At 36.3% G+C, this 19253-nt stretch overlaps 1 protein-coding gene across 1 annotated transcript; it reads left to right on the top strand.

Annotated features, from left to right (window-relative positions):
• The first annotated feature begins 648 nt into the window (after positions 1–648).
• LOC110784823 (sterol 3-beta-glucosyltransferase UGT80B1) lies at positions 649–18325 on the top strand. Its single transcript, XM_021989269.2, has 14 exons — positions 649–1411; positions 2307–2461; positions 3760–4002; positions 5183–5294; positions 6505–6675; positions 8146–8209; positions 9305–9362; positions 9456–9633; positions 9807–9937; positions 11763–11865; positions 16285–16361; positions 16616–16663; positions 17005–17154; positions 17885–18325. Exons 1-14 carry the CDS (start codon positions 1195–1197, stop codon positions 18086–18088), a joined length of 1911 nt encoding a protein of 636 aa, XP_021844961.1. The 5' UTR covers positions 649–1194; the 3' UTR covers positions 18089–18325.
• The last annotated feature ends 928 nt before the right edge of the window (positions 18326–19253 follow it).

The following is a 19253-nucleotide window of genomic DNA, read 5'->3' as shown; positions in this document are numbered from 1 at the left end:
AAGGGACGGTCTGATAAGGAAAACAAGTCAAGTATTAAGGGACGGAGGGAGTAAATAAATACGAAGAGAGTAATTGATAATTTGCAAAATCACTAGATCTAGGTAGTCAGTAATTAGACAAATTTTGCTACTAGTATATTTTTAGATGTGCAACATATGTAAAATGGGCGAAGAATAGCGTGGCATGTGTAATACGATTAAGGAGTACTCCCTCCGTCCCGGAATACTTGACCTGTTTTCCTTATCGGGTCGTCCCTTAATACTTGACCTGTTTCTAAAAATGGAAATATTCTAACAATATTATATTATTTCTCACTCCACCCCTATTAACCCACCTACCCCATACTCCATATAGAAAATAATTAAAAATTCAACTCCTACTCTCCCCAACCCCACCTCTTAACACACCTCCCACTAACTACATTAAAATAATACCCCACTATCAACTACTACCTATTAAATTAAATAAGTCAATTCAAGTCTCTTAAACTCTGTGCCGGTCAAACCGGGTCGAGTATTCCGGGACGGAGGGAGTAACTCGTATATTTTGTGGACCAAATACGCAGTGTGCATCCTCACATATTCCGAGTAATAACACATGGCCATACCAACGTGGTTGGCTAAGGCTTGTCCAAAAATCCCCACAACGATCAGCAGTAGCATCCTCTATTCAACTCAACTACTGTTCCTGAATAAAACAAAAAGGAAAACTCAATTACTGATGCTACTGCTAACGAGCCTACGACTACTAATACTCTGTTCAACCCATACCAAAGTCTTTCAATTAAATTCTTATTATTACCCACTTCAAAACCCTTTTTTCTGGGTTTTCTATCAAATTTGTTTGCCTTATTTCAGGGCTCAATTTCTTTCAAAGTTGCTGCTGCACCTAACAGTCTCTTTGCACATTCAATTTGACTGCCTGTTCCATTTCCTTACAATTTCTATTGTTTCAGGGGATTTTTGTTTGCTGGATTGAATTCTGTTTTTTTCCAATTGATTTTTTTTGGGGTTGAATTGGGGTTTTATCTTAGTTATGATTTAAAGTTGAATTCATCAGTTTTTTGGTGTTTGATTTGTGGGTTTGCTTCTGATTTTTGTTGGGTCATTTTTTAATCAAAATTTCGCGGAAAATTTTATACTTTCTACAATTATTTTTTGTGGGGTATTTGCTTTGTGTATGATATAATTAAAATGGAGAATAAAGGGTGTTATAGTCAGTCAAATGGTATAGAAGAAAGTTACAATATTGGGGAAGGAGTAAGTATTGTTGAGGATCATGAGATTCGAGTTGTAGCTGAATTTGAGACAGACAAAAAAGTTTCATATGATAATGCTGCTGTGAATAAAGATGAACATGTACATTCCTTGAGGCAGACTTCACTTCCGGAGACCAATTCTTCAAGAAGAGGTATATTTCTTGTTGATGCTTTCTTGGATCATTTTGTTGTGGAGCCAAATTCGAATTAAGTCAGAAGTTGTTGTCGAGACAAATTCGAGTGTAAACAGAAAATTGTGGAGAATCTTGCTGTACAAGGCTATAATTTTGTTGTGGAGCTAAGCTCAAATTTAGTTGGAATTCATATTTAGTTGAATTGTAAAAAAAATCTGCATAAGGGATATTGTCTTGGAGCAAAGTTCGAATTTAGTCTGAATTGTTGTGGAGCTAAAGTCGGAAAATTGATGAGGAGCTAAAGTGTATAATCAAGTTTTGGACAATTACATTGTCTGTAATTCTTGAATTTAATGTACTTGACCTATGACTGTTCCTCACCTTGTAGCTCATAGAGTGGTGAAGAAACTAAATGATTCTCCAACATATGCGTTTTTCAAACCTTTTGAAAGTCTCTGAATGAATAAAAACTAACTAAATATTTACCTCACTTTTCTGATTTATTAATCAATCCAGAACAATATCAACTACTATACTTTAACAATTTCTTTATTGGACCTATAAAGGATTGCAACTTATACTCCATTACTCCAGCCACTTGAATCATGGGTGAATGTTTTGTGACTCGACGTTTCTATATCATGCTAATTATCAGTTATCACCCGTAAGTTTCCTTCTAGGCTCGTGCAGATTTCTGTTTTCAACTTACTCAAATGTTAAGGAACACAGTTCTTGTTAGTATGGTTGATCATAATTGGTTTAAGTATATGATTCTTTGCAATTACATATTCATAATACATGCATGTATATATGTGTTTGTATGTGTCTTTGTGTGTGATTCATATTATTTCAAGTGGGGAAGCATCATTTTTTCTCTGTATGCTTACTGTTATCAAAATCTCTCTCTTGACAGGGTTGGATCACAGTGTTACAGCACCTGCAGGTGGTATGGGAACCCATAAACGTTTATTGGTCGATAAACATGACATCATAATGAGTAAGTCTAAGAGTCAGATTGAGAGTAGAAGACATGATCTGAAATTGGATAGACTGTCACAGCGTGAAAAGGTAAAATAAGAGTATGAGTTATATCTATTTATGCCTACTAGCATCATGTTGATGTGTTTCAAAAAAAAATCCACTTATTTCTTTACAAACCTTATGTTTGTGGCTGTTTCTTTTCATTTGGTGGCAATTTCTTTGACTACTGTTGTTTGCTAATAACTAATTTTGTCAAAATTGAAGTGTGTTCATAGTTGGTAAGGCAAATGAATACCCAAATCAAATTATGTAACTCTGGGAATAGTTGCTAGTTTGAGTCCCACGTGAAGTTTCTGTTATTAATCATAGGACTTCTTTATTTGATGTTACCTTCTTAGTGATAGGAGTTCTTGGTTGTCTAAAAGTTGATAACTGACTTGATGTTTCTGATTATGAAATCAAATGGAAAAAAGATTGGGGGTCTTGTTATCAAAGCTTGGTGTAGATGTAATGGTAATAGAATTTTTATTTTTTATTTTTATAAATACTAGTAAGCTTAGACATGACAGAAAATTTTCAGTATTATCCACCTGCCAGGTGAAATATAACATCAAATCAGACTACTTTCTCTTACGTTCTTGAAGTGTCTTATTTGCATTATGCTTAAATTTACAGTCATTGTACCTTACGAAAAAGTTAATCAAATGTTATATACTACTCGCTCTGTTACCATTTGCATTATGCTTAAATTTACACTCATTGTACCTTAAAAAAAAGTTAATCAAATGTTATATACTACTCCCTCTGTTTTCCTAAATTTTACCCACTTTACTATTCATGAATCTTGAGTCTAACTTAAAAAACTTTGACCATGTCTCTTTATTTATGCATAAGAAAAAAAAACATCGTGAAATGTCTTACTGGATTTGTTTCGTTATACTCCCTCTGTTCAATAATGATTTTCCAATTTAGAGATACTATTCACAGTTGAAGAGAATCTTTTAAATTCTTTCCAACATATTAGAAAAACGTATTCATGTGAGGTCTTGTTTGATTCGTCTCAATGAATACTTTAAGAATATCAAAATTTCATAGTTTTAAATAGTGTAATTAGAGATAAAAATGATATAAAATGTGCATTGACAAACGTGAAAAATAGAAACAGAACATCGAACCGAGGAAATATATTTTCAAAATATAAACTTTTTATAATTTTTACTTGTATATATTTAGAGAAATGAATGGGTCAAAGTAGTGCGCTGGAGACAGCGCAAAATGCAAGTGAGTAGAACTGAGGAAAACGGAGGGAGTAGTATCTTTCAGATGTATGCCAAACGCAATGCATGGTGTTGTACCGATGAAGTTTATTGTTTTTCTATTCTCAGGAAAAGCTTATTGCAAACTTGGTCAAAATTCAAAATGACGGAACAGTGGAGGTGGATTTGTCTAAAAATGGCACTGTAGCTTCTGAGCTTTTGGAGCTTCATTCTGCTGAAAGTGCTTCTTTTTATGCAAAAGAAATTATTCCTAATCACAATAAACCTGTACCAAGATTGCAAATTGCTCTGCTTGTTGTTGGGACAAGAGGAGATGTTCAACCTTTTCTAGCTGTGGCAAAGAGACTTCAGGCATGTTTGCAAACTTTGCATGAATTGGTCCATTTTTCTGTTAGAAGCTTTTGTCAATGCTCAATGATCGTTGATGGTCATTCTTTTAGCTATTAAAAAGTAATTACTATACTAATTTACTGATAATAAACTTTGGTACATCTGAAAGAGATCTTTGTTGTGGACTAGAAGTGATGTTTGGAGGGTTTTTTTTTATCTAGATATCTTATTTGCTTCTTCCTAGTGCATTTGATTATGGAGAGTTTCTTACATTATGAGGAGACTTCTTTTTGTTATCATTGTCAGTGTCGCATCCAGTCCTATGTCCTCAAAGGCTTAAACAGAGATCTCATTATTGCCAATTTTTAGAAAATCACCCGTCATCTGATTGAGAAACAAACAAATTGGTGCGATACTCTAGTTTTATCATTTACTCATCTCTCATCAGGGACTAATTGTTATCTAGAATTAAATTCCAGTAAATATCAAGCTTTTGAATGAGATCAACAGGGACAATCTCTGAGTTTCTTGTGTCACTTTCTGCCTTGCTGTGGACATGCTTATTATTTCAGATTTTCTGTAGGAGTCTTATCCGAGAATGCCACCATAACGTAATGATACCTTAGGGTTCGTTCGGTATCACTGTTAGTTTTCAGTTTTTGGATTTTCTATTTTGTAAGTCATATGATTTATATTAGATCATGAACTAAAAAATAGTCATATATACAGTAATTATGTTGATTATGAAAACAGACAACAAAAAACTGGAAACTACTTTTTTTTGTTTTCATATTTTGGCTTTTAGTTTTGTAAAAATCAGAAAAATGGAAACAAAAAACGATACCGAACGGGCCCTTAGTTACTGAGTTCTGTAGCAACTGTAGGTGCCTGGGAATGACATGTGAGACTTGTGTCTTTTTCTTCTTGGTATGTTCTCTTCATACTGCTAAAGTGCTTGTAAAAAGACCTTTGCTGAAATTGCTCAATATGATTTTTGGTGGCAGTATTTTTTTTAAACATTGGTATATTTTGTAATGAGAAAAACGGCTGTCGTTGAATTTTGTTACTGATTTCCGTGCATGATTTTGCTTGTAAATGTGAATGGTCCAGCAAAACAAGGAAAAAGGAAAGTGCATTTTTTGTCTTCTGCTAAATTTATGGGGCTAATTTGTTTCCTAAAGTTCGTCTTACCTGTGTGCAGGAATTTGGTCATCATGTTCGGCTGGCCACTCATACCAACTTTGGTGATTTCGTCAAATCTGCCGGTGTTGAATTCTATCCTTTAGGTGGTGACCCTCGAGTTCTGGCAGGATGTAAGAAGTCTCAAATCTTTCTGCTTCATTTGGTGTGATAATTTGTATTTCCTTGACGATTTAAATTTCTTCTTTCTGCTTCATTTAGTGTGATAATGTGTACTTCCTTGAGGATTTATATTTCTGTTACTTTCTGCTTCATTTTCTTTATCATCTACCCTCTTATTGTTTACATGTATTTTTGTGTGGTCAGCTTGGTTGAGGTGAATTAAAATTTTGTGCTCTGCTGATTTCCCTTCTTACAGTTGGCCACCGCACCAGCCAATCAGCAGGTCATTTTTTGAGCACACTGAGTAGAGACTAGAGCCTGTACTAGAATTCTGGAAATATTGCTCCAAGAGAAATTCCCTAAGGATTGACCTTGTTCTTGTTTGTATTCATAGAAAAAGTCGATAGCTTTCCAGAATTTTCTCTCTTGTAAAAACTGCCATTATATTGATTTGTAGGACCATGGTGGAAAATCAGAGATGTGAGCCATTACCAAAGTCAGATTGATTAAAACAGACTAGCTTATCTGAGGCTCAAATTGTTTTTCAATCCAAAAGATTCACATTTATGCCTGTGTTCTTGCCTCGCGAACAAATGTGGTCTACAAACTATTTGGTGGTTTGCATATCAGAGAGTTTTAAATGGTTTCATGATAAGTGGATTTTACATATGACTAGAGAAGTACTGCCTGTTAGACATTCTCCATATTTTCATAAAATTGTCAACACTGATAATTTTGAATGTGCTAAAAACTAAATTATTTTCACAATGGTCTAGTTTTGTCTGTGACCTGTCATTTTGGCAAAGATTCATGCAATGGGAAGTATCATCATATTTGAGGTGTTACTGCATTTCCACTCTTGCAGGTACTGACTACAGAATACAGTGACTTTTCAACTTTGCATTGTAGCCGTAACGTTTGTCTGCATACTTCATGGCTTTTTTAACAATTACCAAATCATTTAATTTTCCCAATCTATTGCGCATAATATCTCTGGATTGAATACTACTTTGGTTTCAGTGGTCTAAAACTCTAAATACAACTCTTTTCTTTAGCTATGTAGCATGAACTCAAAACGATTGGTTTGTAGCTAATCACAATTCCTCTCCATTTTCATGTCCCTTTGTTACATGGTAGCACCGTAATTGCTTGTTTGTGCTGCATCTAAATTTTTTAAACCACAGAGATATGAGGTTTTTCCCATTGCTTTCTGGTGATCAGATATGGCGAGAAATAAAGGGCTTATTCCCTCTGCTCCAGGAGAGATATCAATTCAACGAAAACAATTGAAGGCTATTATTGAATCACTTCTTCCTGCATGTACAGAACCAGATGTCGAGACTAGTGTGCCGTTTAGGGCTCAAGCAATAATTGCTAATCCTCCAGCTTACGGTACGTTTATGATACTCAAGAGGGATATGTGTTGATAAATGATTTTAACGTTTTCGAATATCAAGCTATCGATGGTGTATGATTGTAGCTTTCTATCAATCTATCTTAACTGTCTCCGATCTCTCTGTGATGATTATTTATTATTATTTTGGGTTCTAAATTAGATACAGGAAATATTTTTACCTATGTAGCTTTTCTATAGTGGTTGTAAACTTGCAAGTGATACCAAACCATTTTCGGAACTTTTGTGCCACATAACTAAATCTTGAACTTTGCTACGATATTGGGCTCAAGCAATAATTGCTAACCCTCCGTTCTATATTTATCCACTTCACAAACTATATTTATTTTCACATTAAAATGCTAATGCAATTTTTGTCACCAATAAGTTTAAATATCAATAAAATATTACTAGCCACTTATAAATATGTAATATTTATTTTCTTCTTCTTCCGAATACTTGTGCATAACTATAAAGATCGAGGATATGGATCATAGAATAAAGGAAAAAACCTCGGCTTCTTTGAACAACACGGTTCATGATAGGATGTGTGCAATAGTGTACCAGGCAAGAGTTGGATGCTTGGATGTATGCGAGTGTAGAGTGTTTGTGTTGCGTGCATCTGTATGTATAGTTGCTGGTGCAGAAAAAGTGACTGTATGTTTATGGAAGCAGCTTTAGTTAGGTAAATTATCATAGCTCAATTTAATCCCCATGTTCATGCTTCATGGCCTTTGGGTCTCCTTTCCAAGCCGAGTAATCAAGCAAATTTTTTTTCAAAATGGTCCATGATGTGGTTGATGATGGAGCCTATGATTAGTCACTTCTCAAAATGGCATCGTTTTCGAGTTCAATTTTGATAGAGCCTATGATTAGGTGAGTTAAGAGACTTTGGAAAAGGTGATGAAGGATATAAGGTTTGGGTGTAGTTGAAGGAAGTTAGGTAATCTTGTTTTTTTTGACTCATTTGTCCATTTCAGTGAACAAGCTAAAGCAATCCAGAAATTGTTGAATGGGTGATGGGGGTGGCCCCGAAATCCTCTTTCTTCCTCTTTTTGCACTGTCTTTGATGGGTGATCCTTTTGCTGAATGGAAGGATGATACTCTGTACTTTTGTTTTCCTAAAGTGCCCTTTATAAGTTAAAGAACATTCACATCATTCCTCAGGTTGCAATTGATTTATTGTAGAAGTCAAGTTCACTTGGTTAATCGCTCAACTTAGAGTCTCCTTTCTTGCATGTGTTTGTTCCTTGTTTTCTTTGTTACTAAGCCTTTGGTAGCATGTGTTTGTTCCTTGTTTTCTTTGTTACTGAGCCTTTGGTAGCATGTGTTTGTTCCTTGTTTTCTTTGTTACTGTGAGCAGTTGTCATGATGGGGTTTGTTTGTTGGCTTATTGGCACTTGTGATTATTTTCTTTATTGCTATGTTACTCTTATGAGTCAGTCTAATAGTTGGAACATATTTTGCAGGACATGTGCATGCTGCAGAAGCTCTTGGTGTACCTCTACACATATTATTCACAATGCCCTGGACGTAAGTTGTTCATCTCAATTAACTTATAAAATCATTCAATTCGCCATAAGTTTATTGTCGCTTCCTACTGTATAAATACATGGAAATTTTGTGGAAAGAGGAAACTACCTAATTGTTACTGATATTTTGAGACAAATACCTATATATTTACATGATGTGTTTTTCTTTGACTATCACGACCAAGTACCAACTAATGTCTGCCGTTAGTAAGTTCCTGAAAACAGGCCACTCCTTTTTTCCCTTACTAATTTCCCTCCCCATTTTGAATTCTCTGTTTCAGTCTATCAAAATCCTAACTGCTCTATAGAACTTCACAGAATGCATCACACAAATTTCACCCTCTTCAAACATCCGATTATCCAAGTAATGGGAAATTTAGTTATTTGCCAATTCAAATTTGGATTAAGTACAATAACCAACAACATCAACTTTATCTCCCCTTTTGATGGAATATATTAACGGAAAATGTCTTTTTGTCGTGTTAGTGTTAGTCAAACTAAAGCTCGTTATCAGGTAGTTGTTTCAAAAGTCGGCAACAAGTTGGCCGTTCTTCACAAAATTCCTAACTAATGTATATTTCAGCTTATCTTGTTATTCATGTTGTATACTAACGGCAACATTCAAAAGGAATCTTCTGCTTGGTGAGTGATGTGGAATGTTTGAGTTTAAAACATATTTTTGGTGTCCATAATCATATGGGCTTTGAGGAGGTGCTGTGTGGTGATTTTGGTAACTGTTTAAACAAGGTGGCTGTTGAAAGTGTTTGATTGGGGTTTTAGCTCGCACAAAGATGACTTAAACCTTGAAAGACTATATTGTTAAGTGCGTAAAAGGAATTTCTTTGTGAGTGTTGAAACACACCTGGTGCACTAGTTTCTGAGAGAGGACCACTTGCCGAAGTTGTATAGTTGTATACTGCTTCTTGATTTTATCATATTTCTGGCATTTTAAATGTTCTTTTATTATAAGATAAAGAAGGATGTTCTTTCTACCAATGTCATTGTAAAGTAATCCACTGCTAGTATTCATATGCATTTAAAAACTGTAATACTTCGTATTTTATAATTTCTCCTTACACTTCTTTTTAATAGGCAGGCCAACATATGAGTTCCCACACCCATTAGCTCGTGTACCACAAAGATATGGTAACTGGGTATGTTCCTTTAATCAGGGTGTCTCTTGGCCCTCTCTTCCCCAAATGGCTTTCTCGCTAACGTTGCCTTTTTTGTTTGCACCTCCTGAACAGTTGTCATACATAATTGTTGACTTGTTGATTTGGTGGGGCATAAGGAGTTATATTAATGACTTCAGGAAAAGGAAGCTGAAACTTCCTCCTATTGCATACTTTAGTATGTACCATGGATCAATATCTCATTTGCCTACAGGGTACATGTGGAGTCCTCACATTGTTCCAAAACCAAAAGGTATAGAACAATAAATGTATTTGACTGATGGCCACATCAGTGGTGTTAATTATCAACTCAATGCCATTTTAGCAAATAACTAATAATCTCCATCACGTGTAATTTGTTTTGTGCTTTAAATGTTGGTTAAACTGCATGGTTGTGAAGTTCTGATGAAGTACTGTGTTTTGCAGATTGGGGCTCTTTAGTTGATGTTGTTGGTTATTGTTTCTTAAATCTTGGTTCCAAGTATCAACCAAAGGGAGCATTTGTTGAGTGGATAAAGAAAGGGAAGAAACCCATCTATATTGGGTTTGGGAGTATGGTAAGACCACCTGTATCCTTCTCTAGATGGTGTCTGCCTTGGTGATAAATCCTTATTTGACAATTAAATTAAAACAAAGCTGTCCGTTACATAGTGGCTGTTATGTAACGGATTTCAAACTTGTCGTTCCGCTAAATGTCATTGCATATCGCTGCTATAAAAACCACTCCTCGACTCATAGCCCAATATATAACAGTGACTGACCGTATTAGAACTGTTCTTTTTTCGTGTTACATCCGCTCTTTATCAGAATTTCTTAATTCCCAAATCCCTGCGAACTGCAAACTAAAAAGGCTAATGTAACAGAGAATTGTTTTCCTGTTCCCAATCTTGTACTAGAGAATTAAGTAATATGGTCATAGACTCATAGTTGTCCAAAAGAAAGAGAGGAAGTAATATATCGCAAAAGAAAGACAACGTGAATACACCAGAAAAGGGAGAAGAAATGGTATTCAAATAGGGTAACGTATATAAGTTGTGTCAATTAATACTCCTTCCGTCAATATTTGTACATTTTACATATTGAGATGTCCCTAAATACATGGCCCATCCAATTTTTGGCCATATTGTTCCGTCACTTTACTCTCTTATTAACCATATATGACCCCCTATTTTTTTACCTCCCAAGTTCACCCAACCAAATATTAAAGTCGTTCACAAATGTTGCATACAAAAAGGGCATACAAAAAGGGGATATAGAAAGCATTAATAATAAAAGCATTCACCCAACCAAATATTCACGGTTTAGGTAATGTTTTTGGAAATGTACTAGAATTAAACATTCATCAGAGTATAAAATACTTCATTACAAGGATGCGGTTTAAGTAATTATTTGTTCACCAAACATTTATCATATTATGGTAGGTTTGGTCGTATTACTTTGAACTAATATTTCTTAAACTAGAAAAAACCTAATGCAAAGCTAAAAGTTCATTAATATGATTTTTTGAAATTTCACACCGCGTTAGTTGGGTCCGTTCCATTCATTCATTACAAGCCCCTCTATGACATCGTGACTTTTACTGCGTTTTTTCTCCCTTAGTTGTTAATGTTCCTTTCCATTCATGTGAAATTTGAGTCGTCAATGTCTTAAGGATTTATGATATATTCTTCTTTTTCCTTCTTTATTTATGGAAATCTTCCCGCCTTTTACAACCTAGTTGTTAGAATCCAACCTTCTTTTACTTGTATTTGGCTTATTATTGCTTTATAGGACCTTTCTAATAGTTTTCTAGGCTTTAGATAGATAGAAGTTTAAATCTAATTTAAAATAAACCTCTATGGACCAGTACCTCTCATCAGAAGTTGTCTTTGCTTAATTACTTGCGTTATTGTTAGTCTTTATAGATATTCTGATGGCGTATGTTCTTAAGCTTTTCAAGACTCAACAAAGTTTCCCAAAAACAGATACATTCTCATCGTCGGTTCTGCTTGTGGCCGTTGTGCGCACACAAGAGCCCTGATCGACCTCGTTCTTGTCGCCAATAGACAAGAGTACCCATTTTGAATCAAGCACCCGCTCGTGCCCCTCAAGCCCTGAGATACACTTTCCGCACAAGGCTTGCTCCCTTGCCGCCCCATAGGCAAGAGCGCGCCGCACGATCCGGTGTCAAAACACTCGGACCGTGACACTAGTACTTTCTTGGATAGTTGGATGGCCAAAAACCTCACCAAATTTGAAGGGTTTTATTTACGGTTCTCTACTTAATTTAAATAACCACAAAGAGCACTATGTGTAGCTTGATACAATATTTAGTTTATCTTCCATTCTACCCCAAATAGGAGTTTTTGCTGCTGTTCTTACTCAGTCTTTTACTATGCATAGCCTCTTGAAGATCCCTGCAAAATGACAAGTATAATAATGGAAGCGTTAAAAGATACTGAGCAGCGTGGAATACTCGATCGTGGCTGGGGAGACCTCGGTGTTTGTAAGTGCTCCTTTGCTGTCAACCTTTCCTAATCACTTGGTCATTTCCTTCTGCAATTAATATAACTGCTTTTCCATTACTTTTTGGCATTGAAATACAAATGAAATATTTATTAAACTGTGGCTACCATATTGTCCTTTTGTCTGTCTTGGATTCTTTGGGATGGTTGAGGATACACTGACTACTGAGTCTCTAGGTCAGAGGCCAGTTGTTGACCTCAGTCCATCCTTGACAGCCTTCGTGCTGTTATACAAGTCCTGCAGGGAGGAAATCAGAGTAACGGTAACTGATGTCTGTTCTTAGGGTGCATAAACATTAATATAAAAAGCTTAAGGATCTAACCTAGGAGGCTAGGAGTAGGGTGCATAAAGACTAAAAACCGGTACGGAGAGAAACATCTGTTGATAGGCTCTATTGTATCTTATTTGAATTTTTTTTTTCCTGATGCAAATATCTTATTGAAGTTTGTAGTTTGTAGTTTGAGTGTCAATAGGGCTCGGGTGGAAGATCAAAGAGGGCCTTGTTAGCGTTATTATCTTAATATTTCTGTGTATGTGATCTATCTTCTGGCTTTGAAAGCTGCACTGGCCAGCACCATACTAGGAGCCTTAATGGAGCAGACACAGAGACTGATTTTTTAAACTCATTTTCTGGAGTAAATTATCTTTATGGCTGTGGTGCTTTTCCTTTCGCTACATGGTTGGAGAAGTGGTTGTTTTCCACATTTTATGGGCCATGTGCCTTGTGGTCGATGCCATTTGGAGGTGTTGGTCTCAATGCTGATCTGTGTTTCCATATCGGTTGTGCCTTTTTTTATTGGGAAGAGAAGGGGGGGAGGGGGGGGTGTCAATTAATCATACAAAGATTCTGTTGCACTCTATTGAATTATAAGATAGTCCGTAATCCCAAAATTCTTTTATTTGATGACCTTTTTTATTTTATATTACTCCCAACTCTGTATTTGACTTGATAAAAAATAAAAAATGAACTCTCTCTCTCTCTGCCCACAAGGACTGTCCGACTTTCTGTTTTTGCTATCTGAATTTGACTCTTATTGCCGTTACAGGACCTACCATGGGAATATTTTTTTACTCCTAGATATTTCTGTGAAATCAAAGAAGACAGTCATTGCGGAACAATGGGAGTTTTAGATTCTGTATTGTTCAAAAAGACTAATTTGATGAACATAGAAGACAACAGGAAAAGAAAGTTAATGAGAACAAACCTAGTAGTGTAAATCTTTTACCAGTGAGAAAAAAGGACCTGTAAGGTTTTCATTTGCAACTACTAAGAATATTTGATGAAAAATTTGTAACATGTTTACCTAGTTTTTCTAATTGAAAATTTCTAAATTTGTCAACTAGAGAGTTGCAAATTTCATGAAAATCACTGAGGTCACCCTGCCTGCGAGATGGTCTTCCGACCCCATGTGAGCTTTTGAGAATTGCGATTATGACAATTTTGTGGTTTGTATGGTTGGAGTGGAATGGTCGTATTATTAATTGTGTTTGCTGTCCAATGTGAGCTATTGCGGGATAAAGTAACTTTTTTATTTGCTTCTTTATGGGCTAAGGCGGTGGGGACTGGGGGGTTTCCCAAATTACTCCATTGGAGACAAAGGAATTGGACTAGCTTGTAGTTCTGATTTCCGGTCTCTTTCTGAAGTCACCTTATCCTCTTAATATACTTGTAATTTCGATTGTGCAATTTTAATAATATTTTTCTTCTTATCCACAAAAATAGGTCGAGACCCTGAATATTTCAGCGTCTCCTGCACCTTCATTATTGAGGACCCGAGGCACCAACTTCTTCCCTCTATGGATCAGAGAAGAAAGATTGAATTCATATAGAATAGTACAGATTCACCAATGAAACTAATATTGGAAAATCTGTTACAAAAAAGACAGAATGAAAAAGAGAAGGAAGGTTTAAAGTTCTCCTGCAGGAGCTCCTTCTTGGTCTGATGTTCCGGCTGTTCTAATGCCACTTTATCCCCTCTCATTGGTCCACCCTTAGGTTCTAGTTGCTCCTTTTCAATAGTCTGAAGCCGAGTGAGTGGCCGAGTAAAATAAGATGAAATAGGGATACATTATGCCAATTGCCAGTAGGGTTTTCTCTTTTAAAAGGAATTTCAGAGGCCGAGTCAAAAAACGCTTGATTTGACAAGTACCAAGATCAAAATCGTAGTTGCATGGGCCAGGAATTAGAGAGTTAAGAGTAGCCGATCCTATAATATAGAGGAAGGAGTTTGCTTGTGTTCTGAGTTAGATAAAGGAAGGTGGGAGAGAATATTAAAATTCCAATTTTTAATTTTGGGGTTGAATAGAAATAAATTTTGGACTAAGTAACTATATGTAAAATGTAAAGAATAAAAATCAGAGTTTCGAGTGGATTAGACTAATATGTAAGCTGGAATTGAAATTTTCTTAATTGAGAGGCACAACAAGTCTAGAATCCGACTTGTTCTTTTTACGTAATTCTTACCATGAACAGAAAATTGCATCTAACACATGTTATATTCACAAAACAGCTAATGGAAGGCTTCCAAGAGCTTCTCTCTAGAACTGAAATCCTAAGTAAAGCTTTAGACCGAACTGCCACTATGGAAACCCAAAGAAATTCATATAGGTCAGGCCCCTGACTCCATACTCATGGCGGCCCGACATCTCTTTGCTTGGATTATGTCTTTTGTTGCCTTAGAAATCTAATGAGTGACTTCCATCAAGAAATGTCACTCTACAGCTTACTCTAAAGTGCACATATTCAATTGAAAGTGTCATCATGGCTGCTACGCCTTTCTGATTTCTTCACCACCCTCTTGATTCCTATGTTTTTACTTCCATTACTGCCAACCGGCCCTGCTTAATTGTCAGATGTCGCCAATTGCTTCTGTTATTTTCAGCTGCTGCTCCTTTGCTTTCTTTGTCTACTTCTGCTGTACTGCTGCATTCCCTGTCAACTTCCATCAAAAGTAGGTTCTTGGGGTGGGTGTTGTTATTTTCGGTTAATTAGGATAAGCTTCGTTATATTAGGATATAATAGGTTCCTGGTGGTGTTCTCTTCCCTTTATATGTTCTTTAAGTCTTGTTTTCAATATAGAAGGTTTTATCATATGTAGAATTGTTGCTAGCAGTTTTTCTGTGCGTTTTCTTTGTTTTGTTGTATTCCGAAGCTTTGCCTTGGTTTTTGGTATTTCCCCCCCCCCCCCCCCCCCCCCAAAGTGTGATTTCTTACCTTAACTTGGGAAGAACATCAAATAAGATGAGAAAAGGGAATTGGACTTGAGAAAGACACCTCTATACCAAAAATATTTGTCAACAACTAATTATTTGGAATGGAGCCTTCAACAACTAATTATTGGTCATGAAAATGGACTAAATCAAAATGACTCTTAATACTCTTCGCTTCATTTCCATGAAATAGAAGATGGTCGTCCTGTTGTCGTCCCGTTATCGCTTTTGTGTCAATTGGAAACACCTCTCTGCAATTGGAGGGGTAAGGTTGCGTACGTCCGACCCCCTTACCCTGCTTCTTACAGGAGCCTCTTTGAGGCAATGGGGTAATGATAATGAATGGATGAAATGGAGCCTTCAACAACTAATTATTGGTCATGAAAACTCCAGTTTTATGATGATCCTGATGTAGTGATGTTGCATAATCAGAAATCTTATTAATACTTGCTCTAGTCGTGCCTTGGCCGCTCTAAAAGATCCAGGCTTTTGTTTTTCATCCATATTTAACTTGGTGTTAATGTCCAAACAGGATATTCCATTTACTTTTTTGGATAAAGGCAAACTTTCCTAATAAAAACGAGGGGGGGGGGGGGGGGTACAAGAATGGATAGAATAACACCCCTCAGGCCTGTATCGATGCACACTATACTAAATAACTTAATGTAAAGCCAACATAATTAACACTCTACTTTCAAAATATAAAGAAATGCAGAAAATGGTACGAAGAAATGAAAAACAACATTTTCAAAGACTCAACTGGAATTTAATTGAAAAAAAGGAAAGAAGTGTGAAATTTAAGCTAAATCGGAATTGCATTGAACTTCAAACACAATCGAAAATCAACTTCTTTGTAATAGCTCCGTCATTCTTGATTTTTTCTGGAGCTTTCTACAAGATTCTTGATTTACAATGCTTACCCTAAACCTTTCCTGTGAACCACTTCTTTCTTTTGGGATTGCTTCTCTTCTATCAACATGAGGATTAGCACTCCAAATTCATGAACAGAATCAGACCTTAAAATAAGAGACAACAGTTCTTTCCAAATCCAGTACACATGGGAGGTGGGACAACTGTTATTTCCAAATTCAGGATACATGAGAAAACTAAATAAGAAAGATTATTGAATTCGAGTCCTATTTTATATCAGCTCTTTTCTTTCTTCTAATAGCTAGTCTGTGTCATGCAGTTTCAGAAGTTCCGGGTCATATCTTCCTTCTTGACAACTGCCCCCATGATTGGCTTTTTCCTCAATGTTCTGCTGTGGTGAGTCAAACTAATTCTTATGCTAGTAGTTTGTATAATATCTGGATGTGTATTTTGGTAAAAATAGTGAAATCTATCTTAATGGAAATAAGCTTCTTGTCGCAATTTGGTCCAAGTTTAGACTTGCAATGATTGTGGTTGACCAGTTATTAAGTTTACATCTTATGCAATATCTTTGTATTTGGATGAAGTAGTGTTTGTGTCCTTCATGCGGTTAGAGAGTAGATGTTAATTCAGTTGTTCTCCACAAACAGGTTCATCATGGTGGCGCCGGAACTACTGCCACTGGACTAAGAGCTGGTGTAAGTTTTTCAACTTTTTTATTGGAACATGTGAATATGTTTTCAAAACACTTTCCTGTGTGTTAAATCCTTTCTTTGGTATTATCCTGTAACGTTGAAGACTATATTCGTTTGCATATTTTGCCGACTGTTGTCAAGCCTGTTAGTAATTTGCTTAATTTTTGTACTTGTAATATTCTGAATATCTGGATGCAATAAACAGTGATATATGATATCCGGTGTTTACCTCTTGCCAGGTTGAATTGATGCGAAAGAAAATGAATATTTATATTTTATAAGCCTACACACGCAATGATGTAGGAGACAAAGTAGTTTGACAGTTCTGTGTGTTATAATTGCAGTGTCCAACAACCGTAGTACCTTTTTTTGGTGACCAGTTCTTTTGGGGTGATAGAATTCATCAGAAAGGTTTGGGACCTGAACCAATTCCTATAGCTCAGCTCAGTGTTGATGCTCTTTCAAGTGCTATACGATTCATGCTCCAACCTGAGGTATTTCCCATATTTTAACTATACACATCTGTCATCTGCTGCCCTTTTTCCTACTTACTAGGCACTTTACCATTTTGATTGCATTTTGATCATTGAACATAAATCTACATATATGAGTATAGAAGCAAGCTATTTCTTCATAACTAGCACTTTACCATTTTGATTGCATTTTGATCATTGAACATATAAATCTACATATATTAGTACAGAAACAAGCTATGTAAGTAAGTTGGTCCTGTAGTTCAGAGCATCTTTTATTTGTGGTTGAGCTGCGGACAAACTTCATGAGCCTTCCAGCATAAGCTTTCCTGTGATAAACATTCAGTTAACAATTTATCCATTGTCCTGTCTGGAGTACTAGTTATGAAGAAATAGAACAATTGGGGAGAAAAGTGAAACTAGGATAGTTATGTCTATGGCTTGAATTGAGCGACTATTGAGGTTGTACTGAAGGGTTTTTTTCTATGTTACCTCAAGTACCCGTGTCGGATACTCGACATCCGGACATGGGTATGGATATTGGACACTTCTTTTTGGTCCAAAATGATTAATTTTTTCATAGAATAGCCGGGCCGGACCCTTGGACACGTGCCCGTATTGACATGGGTACCCGAGTCCGAGTAACATAGGTTTTTTTTCACCACTAGTAAAAAAAAAGAAACGTTATAAAGTTGTGTGCTCTGCAAATGATATTTTGAAGGTAATTTTCTGGAAATTGTTTTCACCTCAGGTGAAAACAAGGGCGATGGAACTTGCTAAGCTGATAGAGAATGAAGATGGTGTTGCAGCTGCAGTTGATGCATTTCATCAGCATTTACCAGATGAACTGCCAATACCTCCAGCAGCATCTGAGCCAGAAGAAGATGAATACTTGAACCCTATTCAATGGTTGTTTTTTCAGATCGGGAACTTCTGTTGCCGTGTTTGTTCATAGGTCGTTTCTCCTGGTGTGAGAGTTTTTGACTTTTTGTACATTCTATTATGATTTTCATCTTCGTCATGTATTATTTGTTTGTATCTTGATTTATTTATTGGAATGGCTTAGCTGGTGTGAGAATATAAGTAGTAATTGTTACAATCTTTTGGGAGGAGGGTAATATTTCTTGTAGATGGTACTATACATTACATTCACATAAATAAATTTATAGAAAAGCATGTTGTTTATACATTACATTAAGTCATTAACCCATGCCTTTAACAATTAACATTTCAAACTTTAGTTGTTTCCGTAAATAAAATGTTTCCTCCTACTATAAAAATAAATAAATAAATAAAACTCGTGCACTCTGCACAAGAGCATGGAGCGAGTTCCTTCAATATTGTTTGAAGTTGCGTAAATTCCCAAAATACGCTACATTGTCATTTCTTTTCACTCTACCGTCCACGTCAGCAAGAAAACTGGTCTATTTTTTAAAAATAATAAGTACAAAACCGCCAACTGAAATAACGGTTAATATATGTTAACCGCTATCTCAATAGGTGGCTTACACTTAATGAATCGCTGTTTGACTTGACGATTTACCTTCTACACCTAACATACATTATTGAATTTCAAAATATCAAAAAAAAAGCTCGTTTGATTTCCGTCCTCTCCGGCATTGGTGCTCCAAACGTTCCTCCCTTCTTGCCTCTTCGCGGCCAGCAAACCACCGATGTCACCGGCCATAAAAGCCACCGGCTAGAGCAGTCGATCCGGCTTCCTCACCCGTGCTGCCGCAGATCTTCCTCTCCGGCGTTGGTGCTCCAAACGTTCCCCCTTCCCGCCTCTTCGCGGCCGGCAAACCACCGATCACCGTCTAGAGCAGTCGCTCCCCGTGCTGCCGCAGATCTTCCGTTGTGGTGGCTTCAACCAAGTAAACCTTTTTTTTGTAACCAGAGTAAACCGCCATTTGAGAAACCAAACCCCATTAAACTACCAATTCAAATGGCGGTTTCTCCTGAAACCAAAAAGTTGAACCGGAGAAAAAAAATAGTTTTCTGTTTACCTAGCTGACGTGGAAGGTAGGATGGGAAATAAGTGATAATGTAGCGTATTTTGAGAATTTAAGGATCTTCAAGCAATATTGAAGGAAATCGCTCAAAGAGCATGCAGGCTTTTT

This window comes from Spinacia oleracea, chromosome 4 (genome assembly GCF_020520425.1).
Source record: "Spinacia oleracea cultivar Varoflay chromosome 4, BTI_SOV_V1, whole genome shotgun sequence".
Taxonomy (NCBI): domain Eukaryota; kingdom Viridiplantae; phylum Streptophyta; class Magnoliopsida; order Caryophyllales; family Amaranthaceae; genus Spinacia; species Spinacia oleracea.
This window is presented reverse-complemented; position numbering and strand designations above follow the sequence as displayed.

Coding starts and splice junctions, on each gene's coding strand:
- LOC110784823 (XM_021989269.2), top strand. CDS start 1,195: ATGGAGAATAAAGGGTGTTATAGTCAGTCAAATGGTATAGAAGAAAGT. Junction 6,676..8,145: donor TGCTAATCCTCCAGCTTACG/GTACGTTTATGA, acceptor CATATTTTGCAG/GACATGTGCATGCTGCAGAA. Junction 16,664..17,004: donor CCACTGGACTAAGAGCTGGT/GTAAGTTTTTCA, acceptor TTATAATTGCAG/TGTCCAACAACCGTAGTACC.